This window comes from Battus philenor, unplaced genomic scaffold (genome assembly GCF_028537555.1).
Source record: "Battus philenor isolate CCGP_79_NKW_IND1 unplaced genomic scaffold, ilBatPhil1.0.hap1 SCAF_9, whole genome shotgun sequence".
NCBI classification, from domain to species: Eukaryota; Metazoa; Arthropoda; class Insecta; order Lepidoptera; family Papilionidae; genus Battus; species Battus philenor.
The window spans coordinates 15,563,401-15,585,706 of record NW_027181759.1 but is presented as its reverse complement, the minus strand read 5'-3'; the positions used below and the strand labels follow the sequence as shown (position 1 = coordinate 15,585,706).

Genomic DNA, 22,306 nt, shown 5'->3' with positions numbered 1-22,306 from the left:
TTATTGATTGTGTTACTTGCGATAACCTATATATAACCTTTTTAATACAAATGAATACTTCGGTAGTAAAGTATGCTCATACAGGTTGATTAGGTATAGAATAAAATGCTTTAAATCGGTGAATGTATATCTCATTTGTGAGTTTATTTTTTGCATCTATTTACAAATATTTTGTATAAATAAGTTATTTTTTATTGTAATGATACTGGTAAATAGCTTCTGGCTGTATAAAGTTTGTAGAGGATAAAATAATTAACAATATTATATATATATAAATATATGTACATATATATGTATATATGTAAATGTATATTATTTGTTTACTTCTTTTCTACTTTAGATAGTACTCCTTTATTTGTGCCAAACCTTTTTACCGTCCTTTTGTTACTATTAATATGTAAGTATGTACAAGCTGTATGATTTACATAATAATTAAAATAAATTGATAGGTCTATTATACATATTGTAAATTATAAATTAATTGTATAGATTAAATAAAAAATATAGTTACAAAAGTACCTAAGGAATAACGTTCCCAACATGATTGATAGATAGAAGCGTCCGATACTCCCCCCCCCCTCCCTCCGCTAGTACAACCAAGGCGCGGTACAGCCGTTTCGGTAGAACAAAAGAACATAAGTAATCGCTTAAGTTTAAGTTTCATGGCTCAACTGGGCGTTCATAAATGTAGTATAGTTTCTACAATATCCGAACCTTTATATATAAAGATTCTTTTAAACGTGAGTAAAGATATATTGGATATCTAATGGATTTAGGCGTTACTTTGCGGAAGTCTATCCTAAGTAAGAAAAGGACCAATATATAGCTACTTCCGCCATGCAGCAGTAGTCGTGCAATAAAGTGCACCGCCCGCCAGCCCGCTGATACATGTCTCACAGAGTCTCGTGTTTGGCACTAATCAAATTAAATTACAGTGATTCTGTGTTTGGCACTAATCGGTGTAACATTACTCCTGAGGATGCCCCGTGAAGGGGTGAAACACGTGTTAAGTGATTTAACGGTGGTGGTTGTATAATTCGCATTGTTTGCCGCATTCCCATTTATCAGCGGGCTGGCGGGCGGTGCACTTTATTGCACGACTACTGCTACATAGCGGAAGTAGCTATATATTAGTTCTTTTCTTAATAAAGATATATTGAGACAATTAAATAGAAGTCTTTAGTGTACATTTTATCATAAAATCTGGCGAATAGTACGCGGCGGCCCGTGTCAAAGCCTTCAAGTAAGCCTTCGAGCTTCGCAACCTTAAAAGAGATTTTAGACTAAGCGCCCTCTGTGTTCTGTCCTCTTGAATCAACATAAATATAAGCAAATTCACAATGAAAACCAGTATTAGACGATATAATGTTTTATTGCGAAGCTTCAGAAGTCATTATCGCAGAGCAGGCTGGTGGGTCGCTTCTCGCAAATGAAGGCGTATTTGTTCTCACACCAGATGTCGTCCAGCTTGCCGGTGCGGTACAGGCCCCCGCAGAACTCGCCCGTGGTCGAGTTGTTAGGCTCTCCCGGCTGAAATTTGTCGTATCCAGCCTCCTTGAGAGTTTCACCTGGATGCCCAAATGTTATGTGAAAATTGAGAATCTTTGTATATCAATACAATCAAAGTATTCTCTACTTTGACGTGGATAACAGATTATAAACTGACTTGCATGCAATATACTTCATCTGTCCATAAATACAGATACAATTTAATGAAAAAAAAACATTGCATTAAATATTTAATTGAATCAGGGTTACCTTGCGGAAGTCCATCCTCAGTAAGAAAAGGACAAAGAAGTGGCTAAATATTGGTCCTTTTCTTAATTATATTACATGTTAATTGGGTCACAGATAATATTCATCATTATAATATCAGTAAAGGCTCCTAAACGAAGAGCCTTTATTTTAGTAAGTACTTTATTTTATCTTCTCACTTCCTATTATCTGCAGTAAAACATGCAAAAAGCAAGAGATGAACAATATACTTCTAATAATTTTACCTCTCACTTTTAATATCTTGCCGTCAACCCCGATGAGCTCGATCGTAGAAGCTGTACTTTCTTTCTGACGGTCTCCTTTATATCGTATATTTAGGTGGTTGTCACATTAAATTCTTTACCTTCTGTGATATTCAAACGACTGCGTTATGGAAAAGAACAATCTAGGTTACTGTCAATGATTTACCGTGAATAGTGAGCCATTCCCCGTGCTCGTTCCAATCGTGGAATCCAATATAGGCCATGTCCTTCCAGACGTTGCCAAGTATCTTGATGGGGGGATACTTAGCGAAGAGCTCCTTGACCACCTGCGCTTCGGTGTCACTATTAATGACGACCAGGTGTCCACCCTCTGCCGCGCAGGTCATGTAGGCACGCGACCAGGTGCGTGGCAGCGTGTGAAATTTGTAACAGCTGCCCGTACGTGAGTCCAACGTATATTCTGGAACAAATTAATTGTATTTTTACAATATAGCTGCTATTCAAGCTTGAGCTGTTCAACATTGTAAAGAATGATTGGTTATGAGAGGTAAATGGACGAATGTATAGCTGATTTATCAGCAAAAAGTTTTATAGCTTTCACACATATTGCAATACCTTTTAAAAAAAAGTGTTCACTCTGAAATATGTTACTTTGATTTATTTTTTCTACAAGAAGATGACAGGCCAATGATGTGGCAGTAATAAAAGGTACAAAACGTGGAGTGATAGTCAACAAAACTTATTTTAATATGACGTTTCAGACATCATAGACGCTCTCTGGAAGGCATAGGTCTCCCCCAAAGATATCTATGAAGCGTCCACTGTGTACCATAATACCAGAATTTTATCGCCTGCCGAGTGTGGTGATTATGGTATATCCATAGATATCTGTGGGGGAGGTCGATGCCTTGTACTGGGCTTCTATGGTTTGGAAAAACAATAACATACCATTGTCGATGGTACCACAATTGTTTACCACCATGGCCGATGAATCCTTCTTGTAGCAGATATATGGCAAGGGATTGTTGCAGTCTACATCAGATATGGTTTCATCAGGAAGCATAGATATGCAGTTCTCTTGGTCTAGAAGATTATCTGGCTGCCCAGCAGCCCACATGTGGGGTATCTTGCTCAATGGAACACCTGTACGAAAAATTATGTCAATTTTATTTGACTGGACTTTGAACTGGCTATAACAAAACATCTATAGCAAAAAAAAATTAATATATGTTTAATAAACGGTATCAGATTTTTTAATAAAATTCTGAAAGACTTTATTAAGCTACCATTTGTTAAAATCAAAACACAGATTAAAAATGTACTGACGAAAAAGTAATATTATTTAATAAACGAATATTTATCTAAAAGATTCAGGCGTTACCTTGCGGAAGTCCATCTTAACTATGAAGTGCACTTTATTGCACGACTACTGTTGCATAGCAGAAGTAGCTATATATTAGTACCTTTCTTAGTTAAAACGAATATTTAAAATACATGAATCCTTGGCAATGAAGTCGCTTGATAGTTTTGTTTACATTTAGGTTATATCGGACAAAAAGTTTATATATATATATATATATATATATGTATATATATATATATATATAAACCAGTATTGTTGAGCTATTTTAAATGATGTGTTGTTATGGATTTTCTTCCTGATTCTTCTCCATAATTAAAACACCTTGAGAAGCAGAGTAGAGACAAAATTGAATTGATTTAAAATAAATAACTTGACGATAAAAAAGAGATCTGTATAAAATTCCAATGTTCAATTAATGAATTTTATCGTATATTTTTTATTTATAATTAATTTATGTTAGGTATATTGAGTTGATGTTTTGTGGCGGTTGATTTAAATAAATAATGAGCAGTGGTAGCCCAGCTGTGGAGGACTGAGACTCGAGTTACCTGGAATACAAAGTTATATTGACTCTGTGTTTGGCACTAATCGGTGTAACATAACTCCTGAATATGCCCCGTGGAGGGGTGAAACACGTGTTGAGTGATTTGACAGTGGCAGTTTTGTAATTCGCATTGTTTGCCGCATGCGCACTTATAAGCGGGCTGGCGGGCGGTGCACTTTGGTGCACGACTACCACTGTATGTGCGGAAGTGGCTTAATATTGGTCCTTTACTTACATAGGATGGACTTCCACAAGGTAACGCCTGATTCCATTAAATACAATCTTATACTTTTCACAATTTGTGCATTAATCATATAGGATTGCCACTGCTCAGAGACTAGTTTCCAGAGGATGGGCAGCAGCATCCTCTGCATATCTTACTTGGCGACTTTTGCAGTGGGCTTCTATAGGCTAAAACGAAGAGTTTCCCAACTCTTCTTAGCAGATCAATTTCCTAAGCCAGTGGTACTCACAGAATGGCTTTATTGACCGTTTTTAAACGGTTTGGTTTAGTTCGACCCGTACGGAATTTATTTGGGTCAAAATTAGAAATTGAAATTTAAGCACCTTCCCGTTGTCAGATTGATCTAAAATTTAGTACACACATTTAAAATAGATGGCAATACAATATAATAAAATCAATATAATTATAAATCTAAGATGGCCGCCGATACAAAATGGCGGATTACATATTTTCCCTTAACCCCCTCAATATGGGTATCAAATGAAAGGGCTACACTAGTAAAACACGATGATTATGTCAAAATTTAAAATTCAAGATGAACGCCGTTCCAATATGGTGGACTAGGTACATATTTTTCCACAACCACCACAATATGGGTATCAAAAAACCGTTTAACTTAAAAGTTTTTTTAAATGTATTTATATAATGTTAAAATAATAGATGATCCAAAACAACATGTAAAAAGATATTCTATATTTCTCCATTGTTTTTTTGTTGTGCCACTCACCCTCTATAGAATTCAGGTCTCCTCTTGAGAAGATGGCGTGGATGCCGGTGAAGATGCCCCGTCTCATGTCGCCAGAAGCTCCTCCTATCAGCGCTGACATCGCGGAATTAAATTCAAATGTCGTTGGTGACGCCAGGTTTCCTCCTGCGGGGCATTAATATTCGTATGTCCATGTTTTTATGACGGTATTTCACTTTAGGTGTTACAGTCTCATTTGAAAGATGAAGTCGATTTGAGAGGATAAGGAATGAGACTCTGAGACGAAGGAACCTAATTGACACAGCCCAGCTAATTGGCCGGGTGAAGTGGCAGAGAGTACGAGGTAGAACAGATGAGGATCGAGATCTTTACGTTCTGGAGCCGAGATCACGGACTGGCGAGTAAAACTTACATCATCCACAAGATGGACAGGTGACTTTGTTAAGGTCATCAGGAACTGTTTAATGGTGTCTGTTTAATAGGTCTATGTCCGTTTGGATGTTTTACGGCTGACATGGCGATGAAGATGTTTCTATCTAATAGATTCAGGCGTTACTTTGCGGAAGTCCATCCTAAGTAAGAAAGGTACATAGGTAGTAAGCAACCACCATCTACGGATCTTTATTAATATTATATGTCATTAAAATGTATTGCAAATCAACTGTAAGAATAAAAATTTATTTAAAAACATCTCTCACTAAATCTCTAGCTTTTAAATGATATATAATCTGTACAGTTCACACGTAAAAGAACGTTTCGAAAATGACTAAAATATAAGTTAGAAAAGGACCAATATTTAGCCAACCGTGTGTGCCCCGTGGAGGGGTGAAACACGTGTTGAGTAATTTGGCGGTGGCGGTTGTGTGATTCGCATTGTTTGCCGCATACGCATTTATCAGCGGGCTGGCGGGCGGTGCATTTCATTGCACGACTACCACTGAATGTGCGGAAGTGGCTAAATATTGGTCCTTTTCTTACTTAGGATGGACTTTCGCGAGGTAATGCCTGATTCCATTAAATGACTAAAATATATGTAGAGTCGTATTAATGTAAGTTGTCTTACGTTTTTAATTGCAAAACCAGCAGGGTTGATTTGTGTGTGTTGAGACATGATTTAGGAAACCTTAAGCATATTTCCAGGTAACACCTCAGAGCAGACCGAGCGATGATTGGTTGAAGCCACCAGGAACGCCGGTGAACACGAGAAAATCTAGTTCAATCAAAATCTGCAAGACCCACGTCGCTGAAACGGCACCAACTCCATGCTTGGAGTTTGCTAATTTGGCAAAACGGCTCGGTACGTATCCAGTTAGGTCATTATGCAAAGAGATCTGAGACCAAAGAAGAATTACAGATAAAAATTTGATTACACCAATACCTCGCTTTGCGTCGTTACGTTGCCGTTTTTTTGAAGTTGCGTCGCTGCTTAATTAATACTAATTTTCACTGTGCGTCGTTAGATTTTCGTGGTTGTCTTGTTTTGGGTTCGAGTCTTCTTTTTTAATTTTCTTTTTTTTTCCAAAAGATGGCAACACTTTTGTTTCTAATTGCATCATGCCGTCAAAACTCGGGGATTTCCTTTCTAACTAAAAACAACGCAATTTGAATACAGTTTTATTTTCACTTTGTTTTGGTAATTTCAGAGTTCAATTTCAATTACGTAGTGTGTTGTAATGTGGTGTGTTGTGCTTTTTTAAAAGAGAATAATAAATGTATATAAATTTTTACGTGTTGTTTCTGGTTACCAAAAAGGTAAATATTTTTCCAATTTATCTATTAGCAGAGTCATATTATTTTTGTCTTTTAAATGTTTACTTTGTTCAATTTTTTTTTAAAAAAGTAATATTTTCGTAACCCTGGAACATATCTTCGATCTTAACATGGTTTGCTATTGAAAATCTTAATTCACTTTGTTACGTTTTAATTTGCGTCGCGTTTTTTTTGGAATGTAACCACGACGCAAAGTGAGGTAGTGGTGTATATCGAATGTATTTTTAGGAAATAAATATAGCATGATCTTAAAAATCAAGGTAAAAACTTCCATCAGCTTCATATTGTCTCTTTTCATAGAGAACTAGCTGACCCGGCGAACTTTGTTCCGCCTCAATGGCAATAAATAAGCAGATTGTGTTTTTTTTTTGGAAAAATTACAAAAAAAAATTAAATAACTACATTAATCATTCATTATTATTTCTGTATTTTGGTACATAGGTTGCTCTTCACTTAAGTACCTTGTGATACACGACATTTTTTGTTTTATTATCAGGCGCAAAAACAAACAACGCAGATGGTCTTCCGACCCGTGAACATGCCACGTATAATTGACCATGTGAAAAACATGAATGTTCTAGATTTAAACCACAAACTTTTAAGGATTGGCCTTGTGATTTGTTGATGGTCATGGCGAATGCAAGACGTATCGGAAATTGAAGTCTTTTAAATTCAAACGGCATATCAGTTGGGATCATCGGGATCCTCGGAATGAGAACTTCCTCACCTTTGAATTTTCCTATCATTATCGTAGCGTAAATTACATTGTTCATCAATTTACTAACCACCAAACGCGTACCGTTGCACAGTTTTGGTTGGTTTATGTTTCGAAGCATGATTACTACGGAGCCAACCTCTAGGCGTAAATTGTGCGGTGGTAAGCCAGGCGCGTCCAAAGAGTTTAAAAATTCAATTGGATAGTTGGTGGCTTCATCTTCATTTGTGACGCAGTCAATAGATTTGAATGAATGCATTGTTCCAATGATCTTATTTTGAATTATGTAGTTCAGGTCATCTACATTTTTATTCTTAGCCGCTAAAATTGCTCGCTCACTCAACCATTCATTATTTTTGTAGTTAGAAATAATATTTGGAAATACATTGTTGATAAGTTCGTCTTTTGATGAGACAAAATTACAGAAATTATTTGGAAATGATATTAATCCGCTCGATTCATCGACAGGTACTTGACCATTACCTATAGTCAGCAATTGCTCCGAGAAATCTTCAGCAGATGTATCATTAAGCAATGTAACTCTCATGTTTGTTGTCAGCTGTAGTTTCTTCACATAGAGCCATGATGATTTTCGATGCCGCTAAAACTTTGGCCATTGCTGAGTGTTTTGCAATATTACACGTTGGTTCTTCAATAGTTTGAAGATTTAACGGTAATTTGAATGCTGAATGAGCCGTACGGCATCCTTCTAACAATGTGGCTGCTATTCCAGAAGAAGCAACTGCAACCGCTATGTTGGATCTCGCCCGAACAGTTGCTAAAACTAATGACATAAGGAATGTCTTGCCAGTTCCACCAGGGGCATCTAGGAAATATAAACCACCATTTTCATCAGCGATTGCCTTCATTAAAGTATCATAAACTTCCTTTTGTTGGTAATTTAACAGGGGTACATTCCTTTGAACTACTAAATCTAATTCCTGGTGATCATATTCACGTTCCCGTTCCAATTCTCGATTAAATGCGTCATTCATTTCACGATTTGGCGCTGTCATTCCTAACCTGATTAATAAATTACCGCACATGAGGTAACACATATTTTCGATCAAGAGTAAAGCACGATTATGTATCTCCTCATTCATCTCAATATCGTGATTTCTGGAACTGACACGACTTTGATGTAAAATATCTTCTGACATACTATCCTTGTATTTGTGCCACAGGTTACATGGGTTTGATGGAAAACATGTCGAAATTATGATAGCGAATAATGTGCGTATCTGACTTGGAGATGCAGAGATAATGGCTTCAGCGATTGTCGTATCCCAATGGGTATCGTTTTCTAATAAGTTCAATTCTTCACATGCAGCACGATATGTTGGGAATATTACACCATTAACAGTTCGTAGTGTCTCAAATGAAGTTGGCCCACGCACATTTACCAGCAACAACCGCAAATAGAAACAATTATCATTCTTTGGATGAACTGTATACATACGACCAAGAGCATCAGTAGAACGCACATCTGGATACCCAGGAACCGCATCACCTTGCTTCCGTCTTTGAAAATTCTTGGATGAAGCATTCCAAGTATAATAACGTGGCATCTCCGAGTAAAGCAAAGTTCGTGCAAACTGATCGCTTTGGCAGATTGCAAAAAAACTGGTCAATGTAGTTGCTGGAGGTGTTTCAGCACGTTGCGTAGCATTCGAAGCCGTGAAATATACTCGTTGACCATTCTCCAGATGCACCGCCAAATGTATAACAGTAGGATGACGTTCGTGAATTGGAAATGCGAATATACGCCAAATCGCTTCATTACAGTTCACATAACGACCAACTTGATAGCGTGAAATTTCATCGTTGGTATTTGAGGATTGCAATCCAAAAACCGCCATATCACTGCCTTTCGTGACATATTTGCAAATATATTTTATGGACTTAACTGAATTGCAGTATTCAACGTTGCAATGTGTCTTGAACGTTTTAGAAATAAGTGGCGAATATGGAACAATCCAACTGTTGTCGACAACGAAATCCATTCTTTTCACTTTCGTTGTGACAGTTCGACCGTTGTCATCTGGTGATCGACGCCGATACAGCGGATACCCATCGTTGCCAGTGACAGTCTCCGCCGTTAATTTCCGTGGATATCGTTTAGAGCACTTTCCATCGACCATGCAAGGTGATTGGAGATTGATGGCACCACACGGTCCATGAATCATATTAGTAGTAAGAACATCATGTAGGTCTGGATCGACTTAATGATCAGGAATCTCGGCACATATGATATCATCTATTTGGTCAGGCTGAATTCTTTTCACTAACCAAATAAGAATGTGTGCGTGCGGCAGGCCTCGCTTTTGCCATTCGATTGAATACATCCAGCATCGAGTATCTCCAAAGATGCGTTGTTTAACAATAAAGTTCATCAGGGACCAAATTTTTTGCCTGAATATACGTGCTGTGATGTAGTGTCTATCATTTGATGTTTGTCCGGGAAGCAGCAATTGAGTAATTTCTATCCATTTTGGATTACAGGTAAAAGTAATAAAGAGATCTGGCCGGCCGTAATGACGAACATATGTCATTGCATCTTGTGCATATTCATGCATATGACGTGGGCTACCAATGTACGTCGCCGGCAGAATAGTTAATCGACCAATATTAGCTGCATTTCCTTTAGTACTAACTGCATCACGTAAATGGACGTACTCCTCAGAACGCAGTTTGGCTTGGTTCAACCTAATAAATGTTAAACGTTCCGTTTCTATTTTTACATACATGTTAACGCAATACTGCTGAAACAATCGACGAAACCGCAGCAAATAGTTGTCAGCATTTTGACGAATCATCAAACGATATGCATAATAATTCATTGAGCTAACTTTCTTTGTAGTTTCTTCACCTGAAATTCAAAATTTGATAATTAACCATTTCAAAGACAAATAATACAGAAATTAACCATTATTAAGATACTGATACTTTACCATTCAATGGATTTATCATTTTAATATTAAAATAATATCCATCTTCTCCTTGCCAATTCATCAGTGGGTATTGCAATGCGTCATATGATCGATGAGTTTCAGATATTTGTTGCAGTTGTCCAGTATCGCGACGTGTAAGCACAATATCGCGTTTTTCCAATTGTTCACTAACAATCAGGATGGCAACTTCGTCTACTGTTGGAGCATTAAATGTGCGTTCGTGTGTTCCAGATGGTCGTTTATCTGCTTTAATGACAACTTTATAGTCAACATTTGGCATTTGCTCTAAAGCACTCTTAAACAACCTGACCAATGCATGATGTTCATGAAGCAGACACTGCAAGTCTTGAATAATTGCTCGCTTCATTCCTGCATTGATCCCTAGGCGTCGATCAAGTTGTTCTTCCATGTTGCCCATGAAATATATTTGTAAAAATTTATTCTGTGTACCTTCGAAAGGTAGTAATGATCCAATTCGATGGTGGATCTGTCCTTGTATCTACAAAATAAAAACCAGACAGTATTAACTGGGTTATAAACACTTTTTCTGTGGGAGGGTAGAGTTCAGTATTAGCAAATATAATACATACCAATAGATAAAGTAAGTTATTCTTTAACTACATTCTATGTAAGTACAAAAATAAATACCTTAATAGTCGGATTAAATCCTCCTTCTTCGATAATATCTGCCCCAAATGACGTCATTTGGAAACAACTATTGTATTTTCGAGTATTTGCAAGAAAGTGGCGTGATTCTTGTGTTTCGCCACAAAGCAATGAATACAATGGCTCATGTGGCGGAGTCAACACTGGCAATTTCACTTTACCATTAAGGCAGCATAATCCAGGCGTTTCTCCGGAAAACTTTAATGCACCACAATACTCGCAAACAACGTCCATTTGCCCAATGCAAACGCTAGGATGCAAGCTGTAATCATTGCTGCAATCGTATCGAAACGCTGCTCGATTCAAATCAGCTAAATATCTTGTTCTGCGTCGCACATTATCTATTTGTTGCCTTCTGTTGTTCGCTCGACGATTCTGCATTGCCAACCGAGCTGTTTCACGGGCTGCTTCACTTTGCTCTCGTGATTGAGAAGCACGAAGTCGAGCCATACTATCGCGGCGCTGTTCACGTGCAATTTCTTGTTCTTCTTCAGTCCTTTCATTTGCAGTATTTTGTATTCTTCTTGCATTACGGCTTTGTCGGGAAAGTTTCGATCGTCTTGGTCGCGGCATTATTAATTAAACTTCACTTCACTTCAATCCACTTGTTAATTATTTATTTAATAGAAATAGTTTTAATATTGATTTCTTACAAATATCAAATTGTCATCCATACGTCAATACATAGCTGTCATTTTACGTCAATAACATAGCTGTCATTTGCGTTTTGTTATTCCAAGTCTGATTCTTTTTTGTTACACCACGTTTTATAGTGACTGACGTTTCATGTCAAGTCACACGGGAACGCTGTCAAACGGGATAAAAAGTATCCTATGTCCATCTCCTGGCTCTAAGCTACCTCCCTACCAAATTTCAGCCGAATCTGTTCTGCCTTTCTTGAGTTATAAGTGGTGTAACTAAAACGACTTTCTTTTATATATATAGATTAACTACTATAGCAGACTGCTGTAGGTTACAATTCACTATTGCACCTTTAGCGTTATTCTATAAAGGCGTTTTTCACTTTGAAATTTAATAGACTAGCGTGACACGTGGGTTTACCTCCTAAAATAAACATGCAGTACGATAAAGCAAGTGTGTATTAATTCTGTATTAAGTATACATAAGAACTAATGCATATAACTATTAAAACATGCAAACTATAGCTTAATATAAACCAACTACGCTGTCTTTTTTGTTTTTGTGGCCTCCGCTATTAGGGACCTCTTGTTCCAGCCCTATCTAGTTGGAGACAGGGATATATTTTAACTAATAATTTTTTTCGCTTTTTTTATATTTTATTTCTATTCTCTTTTTTCATTCCTCCCGATATCTCTCTTACTCTTTCATTCCACAATTCAATCTACTTTTCTCTTCTACTCTAATATCCTTTTATCCATCATCAAATACTGCATTTTACATCTTATACCTAAATATCAAAGTTCTCTTATTTCTCTTGTTTTGAATATCAGTTTTTAAATTTGTAATTTGTTTCTATTGTAAATTGGTAGTAATTTACATTTTTATATTGCACTGTATAACTTGCCTATTTATTGCTTGTTTTGGCTACTGTTCTGTAGAAGTTGAGGAAGGCTGCTCTCCCTTTTTTCTCTTTCACGAGGGAAGCGATAGTCGCCTCCTCGATCTTTTTCCATAGCGAGCATTCGGTGTCGATCCTGAGACCTCCGAATGTGGGACATTCGTCTACCAGATGAACTATCAGTATGTTACGAGGTACTGTATGTAATAAAGTTAGTTTGGATACGGCATACAAGTCCATTTTTAAATCTACTTCATCCTGGGCGCTGGTGGGAGAGATCGTCATCTGATCATTTCGTTGAATCTCTTCAGACGCAGGACGCGGAGTGGGGTTCTGTGTTAGTACACTAGAATTATTTCATTAAAGATAGATATTCTAGAACCAGAATCAAACAAATTTATAGAGATTTTGACGTTGTTAAGGCCATTTCTAAGCAGTTCTACTAGAAATCTATAGGGGAAGGTCTATAACCAGAAGTGGAAGTGATTGAAGGTGATGATGGTTAAAGCATATGGAGTAGCAGCTCAAGCCAAATTACCCTCCCGAAAAGAAATTCCTTGGACTGCTGCATGTGCGGAAGTGGCTAAATATTGGTCCTTTTCTTACTTAGGATGGACTTCCGCGAGGTAACGCCTGATTCCAGCAAATATTGGATGCTGTATACAGAGTATTTTTAGGTGCTTGGAGTTCAGTGAAGAGTAAATGCGCTTTCTGTGCATGCTACGCCTGCTGTCTTTGCTCGAGTAAAGGTTACGCCCTCGCAGACGAGAGCTCGGAGCACCGCCGCTGCACCATGCGAGACTTCGATCAGCGAGTCAAGTCTGATTGCAAGATTATGAGGATTATGTATGATAAAATATAATCACAGTTATAATTTAGTTTTATTTCCTTTTGTTTCAACGTTTTATTTAAAACCATTTAGTTCATAGAATCATTTACGAAATAACTTTAACTCGTTATTGAGAACACGACTAGTTTGTTTTCTATTATTGTCATTTATGTTTTTGATATTTACTATTGGAGCACGGATACACATTTAGATACACGGATTGGTCAAATAACCGGTCGTGCCGCTCTCTGATTGGTCAACGAAAATCTTGCGGACCAATAGCGGGTCAATAATTTAAACACGTCAAAATAAATGTCACTGAGACGCTTTGTCGCAGTAGCTTGTAGGAACCAAATCGAAAGACGATGGCATATGTGCTTCCAACCTTTTCTGTTGGAAATTTATGGAACAGGACAGTAAATATAATTTGAAAGTGAGATTATAGATGTAATATGTAGATCCACAACTGTGTTTACATAAGAGGTATGATTTCTACTGGTACTTATATACGTGGTTAGATTGAACTAGGCAACAATTACTGCTTCCACTGCGGTGTGGGCCGCCCAGGATTCCGCCTCGCACACGTTCGCGGACTGCCCGGCGTGGCAGTCGGAGCGGCGGATCCTGGCGGACGAGATCGGACAGGACCTCTCCTTGCCAGCAGTCGTATCGGCGATGCTGAGCGGGTCATCGGCGTGGAGTGCCGTGGCCTCTGTTTGTGAGACCGTCATTGTCCTGAAGGAGGCGGCCGAACGGGATCGGCAGAGGACAGATCCCGCTCGGAGACGACGCCGTCAGCGCAGAGACGCGCCTCGCGACGGCCCTCCGGTGAATGGGGCTCCCCTACCATAAACGGAGCCTTCGGAGTCGCGGAAGTTTAGGGTGGGGGCCCTAAGCTCACACTAGCTTCAGCGACTCCGAGGCGGACGATAGTTCGACGTGGTCTCGAACCATCATGATAGCACCACGAGGGTTTCGGTGGTAGCGTATACACGCATACCCCGGGACCGGCTATCGAAAAATAGCACGGCGCGAGGGAAGACTGCGTGGCGATGGTCTGACCGGGAGATACCGCGGTCCCCCGTTTAGCGCAGAGGGCGACCACCGGGGGGGGGGGTTAGTGGGTAAGAATCCCACATACCCCTGTCCTCCCCCCAGAGGCAGGGTATCTTGAATACCGGAAGATTTCCCCCACCGAAACCAAAAAAAAGGCAACAATTAAACGCAATTTTCTATGATATAATATACTTTATTATAGATCATTGTCGCAGAGCAGGCTGTCGGGGCTCTTCTCACAGATGAAGGCGTATTTATTCTCGCACCAGATGTCATTGAACATGGCGTTACGGCACACAACGCCGCAGAACTCGCCCGTGGTCGCGTTGTTGGGTTCGCCCGGCTGGAATTTAGCATAGCCTGCCTCCTGGAGCGTTTCGCCTGGAGACAACGAAATTATATTACTCTTCATATATTAAAGAAGTAAGGAAGCACCAACTGGCCGAGGACGCGGCCCTGTAGTGCAAAAGAAGACCAGACTATGAGGAATACCCCATCTCATTCATCAAGCGACAGCTTAGGCTGGGAACGCTTGACGAATGAAATAGGAGGTGTATGGAAAGAACGACGGCATCGACAACGCGGAAATTCTTTCCGGACGCCGTCTCAGCCTATCGCGTGCTCCGCAGTGTCAAGCTGGACGCGGTCTCGGCCCAGCTCTTCACGGGGCACGGGGGGTTCTCTGAGTACCTCCACAGGTTCAAGCTCAAGGAGGACCCCTCGTGCTTCTGTGAACCGGACGTGGACCAGAGTGTGATCCACCTTGTGGCCCAGTATCCCGCATTCGGTGGACTCCGGCTCGACTTCGAGTGCCGGTTTGGCGTAAAAATCAGGGAGGAAACAATAGCCTCCCTGATAAGAGGGATGACTTCCTCTCATTTTGTACAGCAATAATTACAAAAGCAATTTACAGAAACAAAAGCTAAATAAGATTAATAAAATTGTAAATAAAAAAATTAGTAATAATAGTAATAACTGTAAGTAAATTGTAAATAAATAAAATTATAAAGCTAATGTGAAATAAATGTTAAACAAAAAGAATGTAAATAAACCGAAATAAAATAAATAAAATGCAAGTGTGTAACGAGAGAGGAATGGAAGGTCATAGAGCGAAAGAGAATGAAAGAAGAAATGTGGAATGAATACCGAATGGAAGATCATAAGATGCATAAATGAAGAGAAAGAAAATAAAAAAGGTTGTGAAAAATGAAATAATGTTAAATAGTCCCTGTCCCACACAAGATAGGGGGTACGAGAGGCTCCCAATAGTGGGGGCCATAAGAAAAAGAACTAGTATAGTCCCAAAAAACAGTCTAATCAAGCTGTTTACATACATTCGTGTGGTGTCTTAAAAGTCTCTTTCGGGGAGGCGGTGGAGTAATCTTGCCCTCTGAAAGAACAGGCTTACATGGGATTTATACCTACTGAAATCCTCTTGAAGGTTCTCATTTGCTCTTATAATGGACTCTGATAATTTCGTCCTGGTGTACCCACCTGTGCACGTTGGGAAGGAAACTAATAGACCTAGGTGATGATTGATCGAGATGCTGTATTCACATATGTACAAATAACATTTACAATTCACAAGACCCTAACACAATAGCAGCGAAGACATCACTAATGGGGTCCAAATTTAAATCTGCGTTCGAATTTGAATTCGGACGCCATTAGTTCCAAGAATGATTTTATTTAAAAATATTGTGTTCATAGTGGCCTGCAATATAGAGCGCGAATGTTACATCTCGTCCCAGGATATGCGTTATACACGCTGCTCCTGAAACTTTTGTACTATTACTTGTTTGAGATCATATCGATCTTTCGTCGATCTCTGGACACGTGTCTGGAGAAGTACACTACTACACACCAATAGAAGGTATATTCATTATTATCACAATCATGTCAGTTGGACGCTCACTGCAAGGTGTAGGCGTCCCACAAAGATCATCACCATGACCGGTCTTGCGCAGCGACTTCACGCGACCTTGATTACGTCATCAGTTCACCTGGTTATTCACCCACTACGTCTACCTTCCTTCTCTAATGCTCTCGGAGAGACCAAAACATTCGAGAAGACGCAATATCAGAGTATAAAATAATTTACCGTGAATTGTAAGCCACTCCCCATGCTCATTCCAGTCGTGGATTCCAACGAAGGCCATGTCCTTCCAGACGTTGCCTTGTATGGTATGCCCGGGGTACTTCGCGAAGAGCTCCTTCACCACCTGGGCCTCGGTGTCGCTGTTAATGACGACCAGGTGACCGCCCTCAGCCTGGCACGTCATGTACGCTCGCGACCAGGTGCGCGGCAGCGTGTGGAACTTGTAACAGCTGCCCGTGCGCGCATCCATCGTGTACTCTGAAACCAGGCGCTACCGTCAATGAACAGTATAAAGGGGAACCCCCCATTCTCACCGTAGCAACTCTTATACGACAATTTATGCAAAATCTACACAGGTCTAGAAGAGTGATTGTATATATAAGTAAAGGACCAATATTTAGCCACTTCCGCACATGCAGTGGTAGTCGTGCAACAAAGTGCACCGCCCGCCAGCCCACTGATAAATGCACATGTGGCAAACAATGCGAATTACACAACTGTCACCGTTAATTCACTCAACACGTGTTTCACCCCTCCACGGGGCAGCTTCAGGAGCTATGTTACACCGATTAGTGTCAACAGCACAGTAAATGTATAGTTCATTTTGGTACAAATAATAAAAACGTAAAAAGCCTTTTAATTAAATATTGAAATTAATTACTGTTTACGGTCCTTTCTCGCGGGCTTTGCATTGCCAGAAGTTATTGGCTTGTCGCAATCCGGTATGAAACATAAATGAATGTAACATATTTGAGAGTGATCACTTTATACAGAGTGAATTTAAATAGACGTAAAAGCCTTTAAAACTTTTACACCTTTAAAAAAAACATCCTGTATATCATCGAAAATTAATCACTACATGTGTCTCTAAGCAGAAATTCGAGAATGGCTAAACCGGTTTAGCCAATATGTATTGTAACAATTTTTTGAAGTGCTTCGAGGATTGTTGAAAACTTTAGGAGAAGTGTATGATTTCTGATTGTAGCAAACAAATAGGCGGAAGCAAATAAATAAAGTAAAAAAATTGTGATACTTTTATAATAGACTAGTAAAATAAGTCAAAGGAGATTACAAATAATCTATCATGTTGAAGACAATTTCGTTGGAATAGTAGAGATAGTCCTGAATCAAATCAGTTAGTTCCTTTAGGTTCGATCATAAACAACACCTTTAGCCAGGGTTCTCTGGATTAGGGCTAAGATATGCCCTGCTTGCCGTAAGATGATGCTTGCCATAAGCTAAAAGGGCATCAGTTCCGCGGGCGTTGAAGGTAGGCCTTCATCGTCCACTCAATGTGAACCCAACAAAGGGGGTAATGCGAAGTGGTCGCATGTTACTGAGAAATGAGGATACTAGGGGAGATACAGCCACCCTTCGGGATATGCCTTGGCATAGTACTAAGGAGCAGCTTCGGCGGCCCCTCCAAAGGTACCGAAGGTCCTTTCCCTAGAAGTTAGGGTACCTTGTGTGGATCCAGAAGATTTACACTCTGATACCTTAAAAAAAGGTTCGATCATAAAAAGAAGAAAAAAAAGTCTTACCGCTGTCAACTGTACCGCATGTGCTCATAATGAGATTCCTCGTTTTCTTCTTATAGCAGATGTAAGGCAATGTCATATGGCAGTCCACGTCAGCGATGGTCTCGTCCGGAAGTATTGCTATGCAGCTCTCTTGGTCGTTGTAATTGTCTGGCTCCCCAGTGGCCCACGTGTGGGGGATCTTCCACAGTGGAACTCCTGTAATAGTTTGGTTATTTGACTAAGTACACGTGTGGAAAAAATATTTATGCCAACCAGGACTACGTTATGAAAAAAGACGACTTTAGATATTTAGTGTCCTAAGTAGATGGAATGGTAAAAGATCTTTACGATGGATTGATCAGCTGAGGATCCTTTAGTGCCTCATAGAGGAAAAGAAGACGATCATTTTTTACGACAGAGTAAATATAAGATCCAGAAGCTGTCAGAAATTATTAGCCTATCGCATTCCAAAATAAAAATATTTATTCTATATGTATATATTTTAGATTGACCACTTTATAAATATTGATTGGAAATAGATGTAAAGGATTTAAACCTTTTTGCAGACTAATCAGCTATGCATTTACCATTTCAAAGCTTTTTCACTTGCAACCAATTGCCATTTATAAATGCGACACTAATTGACTGCACATATCGAAATACATTATAAGCCCGTTCTATCTATATTCTTAAGGATGCTGTTATAGATTCAATTTGATTCTAGTTCCAATCAAATTGAGTCTATACAATACTGTTTCATGGTTTATTGATAATTTCCGTGGTAGGCTTTTGCACAGCAGCGGACGCAGTTAAGTGAAAAAATTCGGGTTTGAGGGAATTGTTTGTTTCTGATACACACCCTCAATGGAATTCAGGTCCCCTCTCGAGAAGCTGGCGTGGATGCCGGTGAAGACGCCACAGCTCATATCACCCGCCGCTCCTCCTATCAGCGATGACATTGCGGACATCAGACCAGCCGTCAATGGCGACGCCAAATTGCCACCTGCAAAGAATTGATTTTGTTTTTAAATTTAAAAACTTTTCTAATAAATTTATAACAATGTACTTACATAATAGGTTAGAAATTACAAACAGAAATTATTTCAGCAACAAGTTTCTTGGTTTATCCTTAAAGATAATTCTCATCTAGTCTCTTCCGCATATAACTATTGCAGGTTAATCTTCTCAGCAGATAAACGCCCACTGGAAGGCTTTCTCCAAAGATCACCAGGACAACAGGACTTTTACTATGTGGTCGGTTCACTTTGGGAAAGGTCTCGTTACGCTGCTTGTAGCAACTCGTGGTCACCACTCTAAAACTTTTAGACTCTCGCGATGGTGCCATATAGAATGCCTTTTTAGACGAGCAATTCCTCGGACTGCATTAAGTACCTTTGGCTTTGCAGATCTACTTATTTATAATTCGATCTCGCAGCGAAGCTTCCAGCATAGTCTACCGCTATTGCTCTCTCGATAATCTTGAGTCTTCATATGAGGTTCGCCATATACGACCGTCGCGACCATTACTTTAAAGGTTTTTTCGTTTTTTTTTTTCGTTTTCGAAAATGTATGCAGCTGTGCACAGTGGTGTTACTTCTGTGTCAGTCCAGCAAGTAGAAGACCAACCTAACCTTCTACATTACCAACATCGTTAAACCTCTCAGGATTTTATAAGTTCATCCGTATAACATAGCGAAAGTACTTAAGAATTTTACGCAAGCAAACTGTGATTTTATGTCTGACACTGAATTGTATTTAAGTACTAATAAATAAATTTATTGCATAAAACTTCTGTGGCATTACAAGGAAGATAATTATGAAAGTCTACACAGTTTCTAGCTAAGAAGTCTAGACATAGTTAAGTATGGCGTCGACAGATGGCGCTAGTTGTTCGCAAACGTATAAAAGCGGCGCCGCGCGGAATAATCGACATTAATAAAGAAGACTCGACAGCGACACGACGTATAGAATGTTTGAATAAGTTGACTATATGTGAAAATCCTTGGTGGTCGATGGTACCTTCCAGGTGGCATCTGAGGCGGGCTTCGGCCCAGTTGGCAGGCACACGGTGAAGCCTCAGCCATCCGTCAGCATCTGCGAAGTATTTGTAATCGCAGCGAAACTGTTTCCCATCTGAAAATATCAACGAAGGGTCTTAAATAACCATTATTCTGTTAAAATTCATTACTGTTATGCGACGTCGTTCTATCAATATGAGTTTGACCTCGTGTATACAGATTGGTTGGCTTTACGTACTTGTTAAAGCCTAAAAGGTTCTATTTATAGATTAATTGCGTTAACCACAAAAGCAATTACATTTATTTTCAATTACACTATATGTAATGTGTTTGTCAACGTGAGGTCCACGCCCCACAGGGCGGTAGGTTGATTGTTGAGTGTGTGCAATTCGGAGATGGACTCTACTTATGCTGTATTATATATAAATATATATATACATATATATATATATATATATATATATATATATATATATATATATATATACTAGCTGATCCCGCAAGCGTTGCTTTACAAACAAAACTTAAAGTTTTTAATTAACAATTAAAAAATAAGGGTTGATCGTAGAGGGGTGAAAATTTAGGGTTGTATGTATTTTTGTATTCATAAAAAAATAAAAACAAAAAATTTTGTCAAAAATTAAAAAAAAATTTTTAGGGTATGGAAAATAGATAGTAGCTGATTCTCAGACCTACTGAATACGAATATAAAATTTGGTAAAAATCAGTCAAGCCGTTTCGGAGGAGTTCAAGTTCGAACACCGTGACACGAGAATTTTATATATTAGATATATATATATATATATATATATATATATATATATATATATATATATATATATATATGTTGCATAGGGGGGCGTAAGTATTCAGAAAGGCTAAGGTGGGTAGACGCGAACTGTAGGTTTCCCACTAGGTGGACACACGACATAGTTAAGATAGTAAGAAGTCATTGGATGTGAGCAATGCAGGACTGATCCGCGTGGCTATCTTTTGGGGGAGCCCTGTGCCATGCAGTGGACGTCCATCAGCTGAAGAGTAGAAGGAGAAGGTGGGACATGACATGATATCATGTGATCGATCTGAAATATGTTACATTAATTTATTTTTTCTCTTAAAATTAGAAAGCAAATAACTTCTAGCGGTACAATCTGCAGGGACAAATAGTAAATATTAACTTTAATATGTATTAATACAAATTACAAATCGCTTTTACCTTATATATTATCATTACGTTATTTAGTTTTTGATAGTATATACACCATATATTATTCGAATAAATGAATTATACGAACATCCTGATAAATGTATACTAATTTAATAATATTACAGTACCCGACGACAAATATTGCACATCGATTTTTGGAAAGAGACAATTGGCTAATTTCGGCTTTCGTACAGCACTATCTCTGTCCCACATTACCTGAGTTACGTTTTGTTAGTCGTCGTATTTCGTGCGATAGAGATAACGTTCTACGAAGTCGAAATTTGTGGATTATCTCTTTCCAAAGGTCGATGTGCAATATTTATCGCCAGGTGTTGTGGTTTATAAGAGCTCCTATTTTTGTCAACAATGTGTATATAGAGAAATATATATTTAAAAATAAAATGTAAAGAAGAAAATATAATTTAAATTTATTAAATCAAACTGACTTGAAAAACTGTTTTGTTTATAGACTTTGAAAGGCTATATTACCTCCACGGCGGACTATATAATGCTAAAATGAACGTATCGATGCACTTTGAACAGTCAAATAACGATATAGAATGGAACGGTAAACCCCGAAGTATTAAAAGTCGATGAAATTCAAACAAACTCACGTAAAACCGCAAACAAACTCAGCACTGTAACCAACGAGATGCGTGTCATCGTGTGGAAGCTTATTCGCAATCTCCCAGATGCAATTATGTTTTAGTTTTTTTTTTAAATGTGTTGATGTTTAAATGAAAGAAAGAGATGCAATCAACGCGAATCGTCGCAACTCGGGGAATTTGAATGTTAAAAAGAGACGAAAACTGTGCAAATGTGATAGATAACATGATTTATAATTAAACCACTGGTAGGGTTGTCACTTTATTAAAAATTTTCTTTCTTATATCATTTCACCGACATGATATCCACAGATGAACATAGGCCATAGGATTTATAATTAAAGTACAGGTAGAGTTGTTACTTTTAAGACATTTTTTTTGCCAAAAACTAGTAATTAGTAGCAATCTTACACGATACATTGTCGTGATGGATTATTATTTGCAAAACAATACAAACAAATGCTTTTGACGGATCAATGGCAAACATTTATTTAC

General features: G+C 38.6%; 1 protein-coding gene across 1 annotated transcript; it reads right to left on the bottom strand.

The window, feature by feature from the left end:
- Positions 1 to 1,353: 1,353 nt before the first annotated feature.
- LOC137932360 (uncharacterized) lies at positions 1,354 to 21,869 on the bottom strand. Its single transcript, XM_068775963.1, has 15 exons — positions 21,821 to 21,869; positions 20,001 to 20,114; positions 18,841 to 18,984; positions 18,003 to 18,197; positions 16,465 to 16,719; positions 14,630 to 14,744; positions 13,847 to 14,042; positions 12,496 to 12,811; positions 11,327 to 11,497; positions 10,171 to 10,190; positions 6,284 to 6,422; positions 4,858 to 5,001; positions 2,928 to 3,122; positions 2,185 to 2,439; positions 1,354 to 1,568 (listed from the first exon to the last, which is right to left on the bottom strand). Exons 1-15 carry the CDS (start codon positions 21,867 to 21,869, stop codon positions 1,384 to 1,386), a joined length of 2,493 nt encoding a protein of 830 aa, XP_068632064.1. The 3' UTR covers positions 1,354 to 1,383.
- Between the last annotated feature and the right edge of the window lie 437 nt (positions 21,870 to 22,306).

What these genes read in the sequence shown, in the direction of transcription:
- LOC137932360 (XM_068775963.1), bottom strand. Translation starts at nt 21,869, where the DNA reads ATGACACGCATCTCGTTGGTTACAGTGCTGAGTTTGTTTGCGGTTTTA. An exon ending in CCTCAGATGCCACCTGGAAG is followed by an intron (nt 18,985 to 20,000) that starts GTACCATCGACC and finishes AATTCTTTGCAG; the next exon opens with GTGGCAATTTGGCGTCGCCA. An exon ending in GGACCTGAATTCCATTGAGG is followed by an intron (nt 18,198 to 18,840) that starts GTGTGTATCAGA and finishes AAACTATTACAG; the next exon opens with GAGTTCCACTGTGGAAGATC.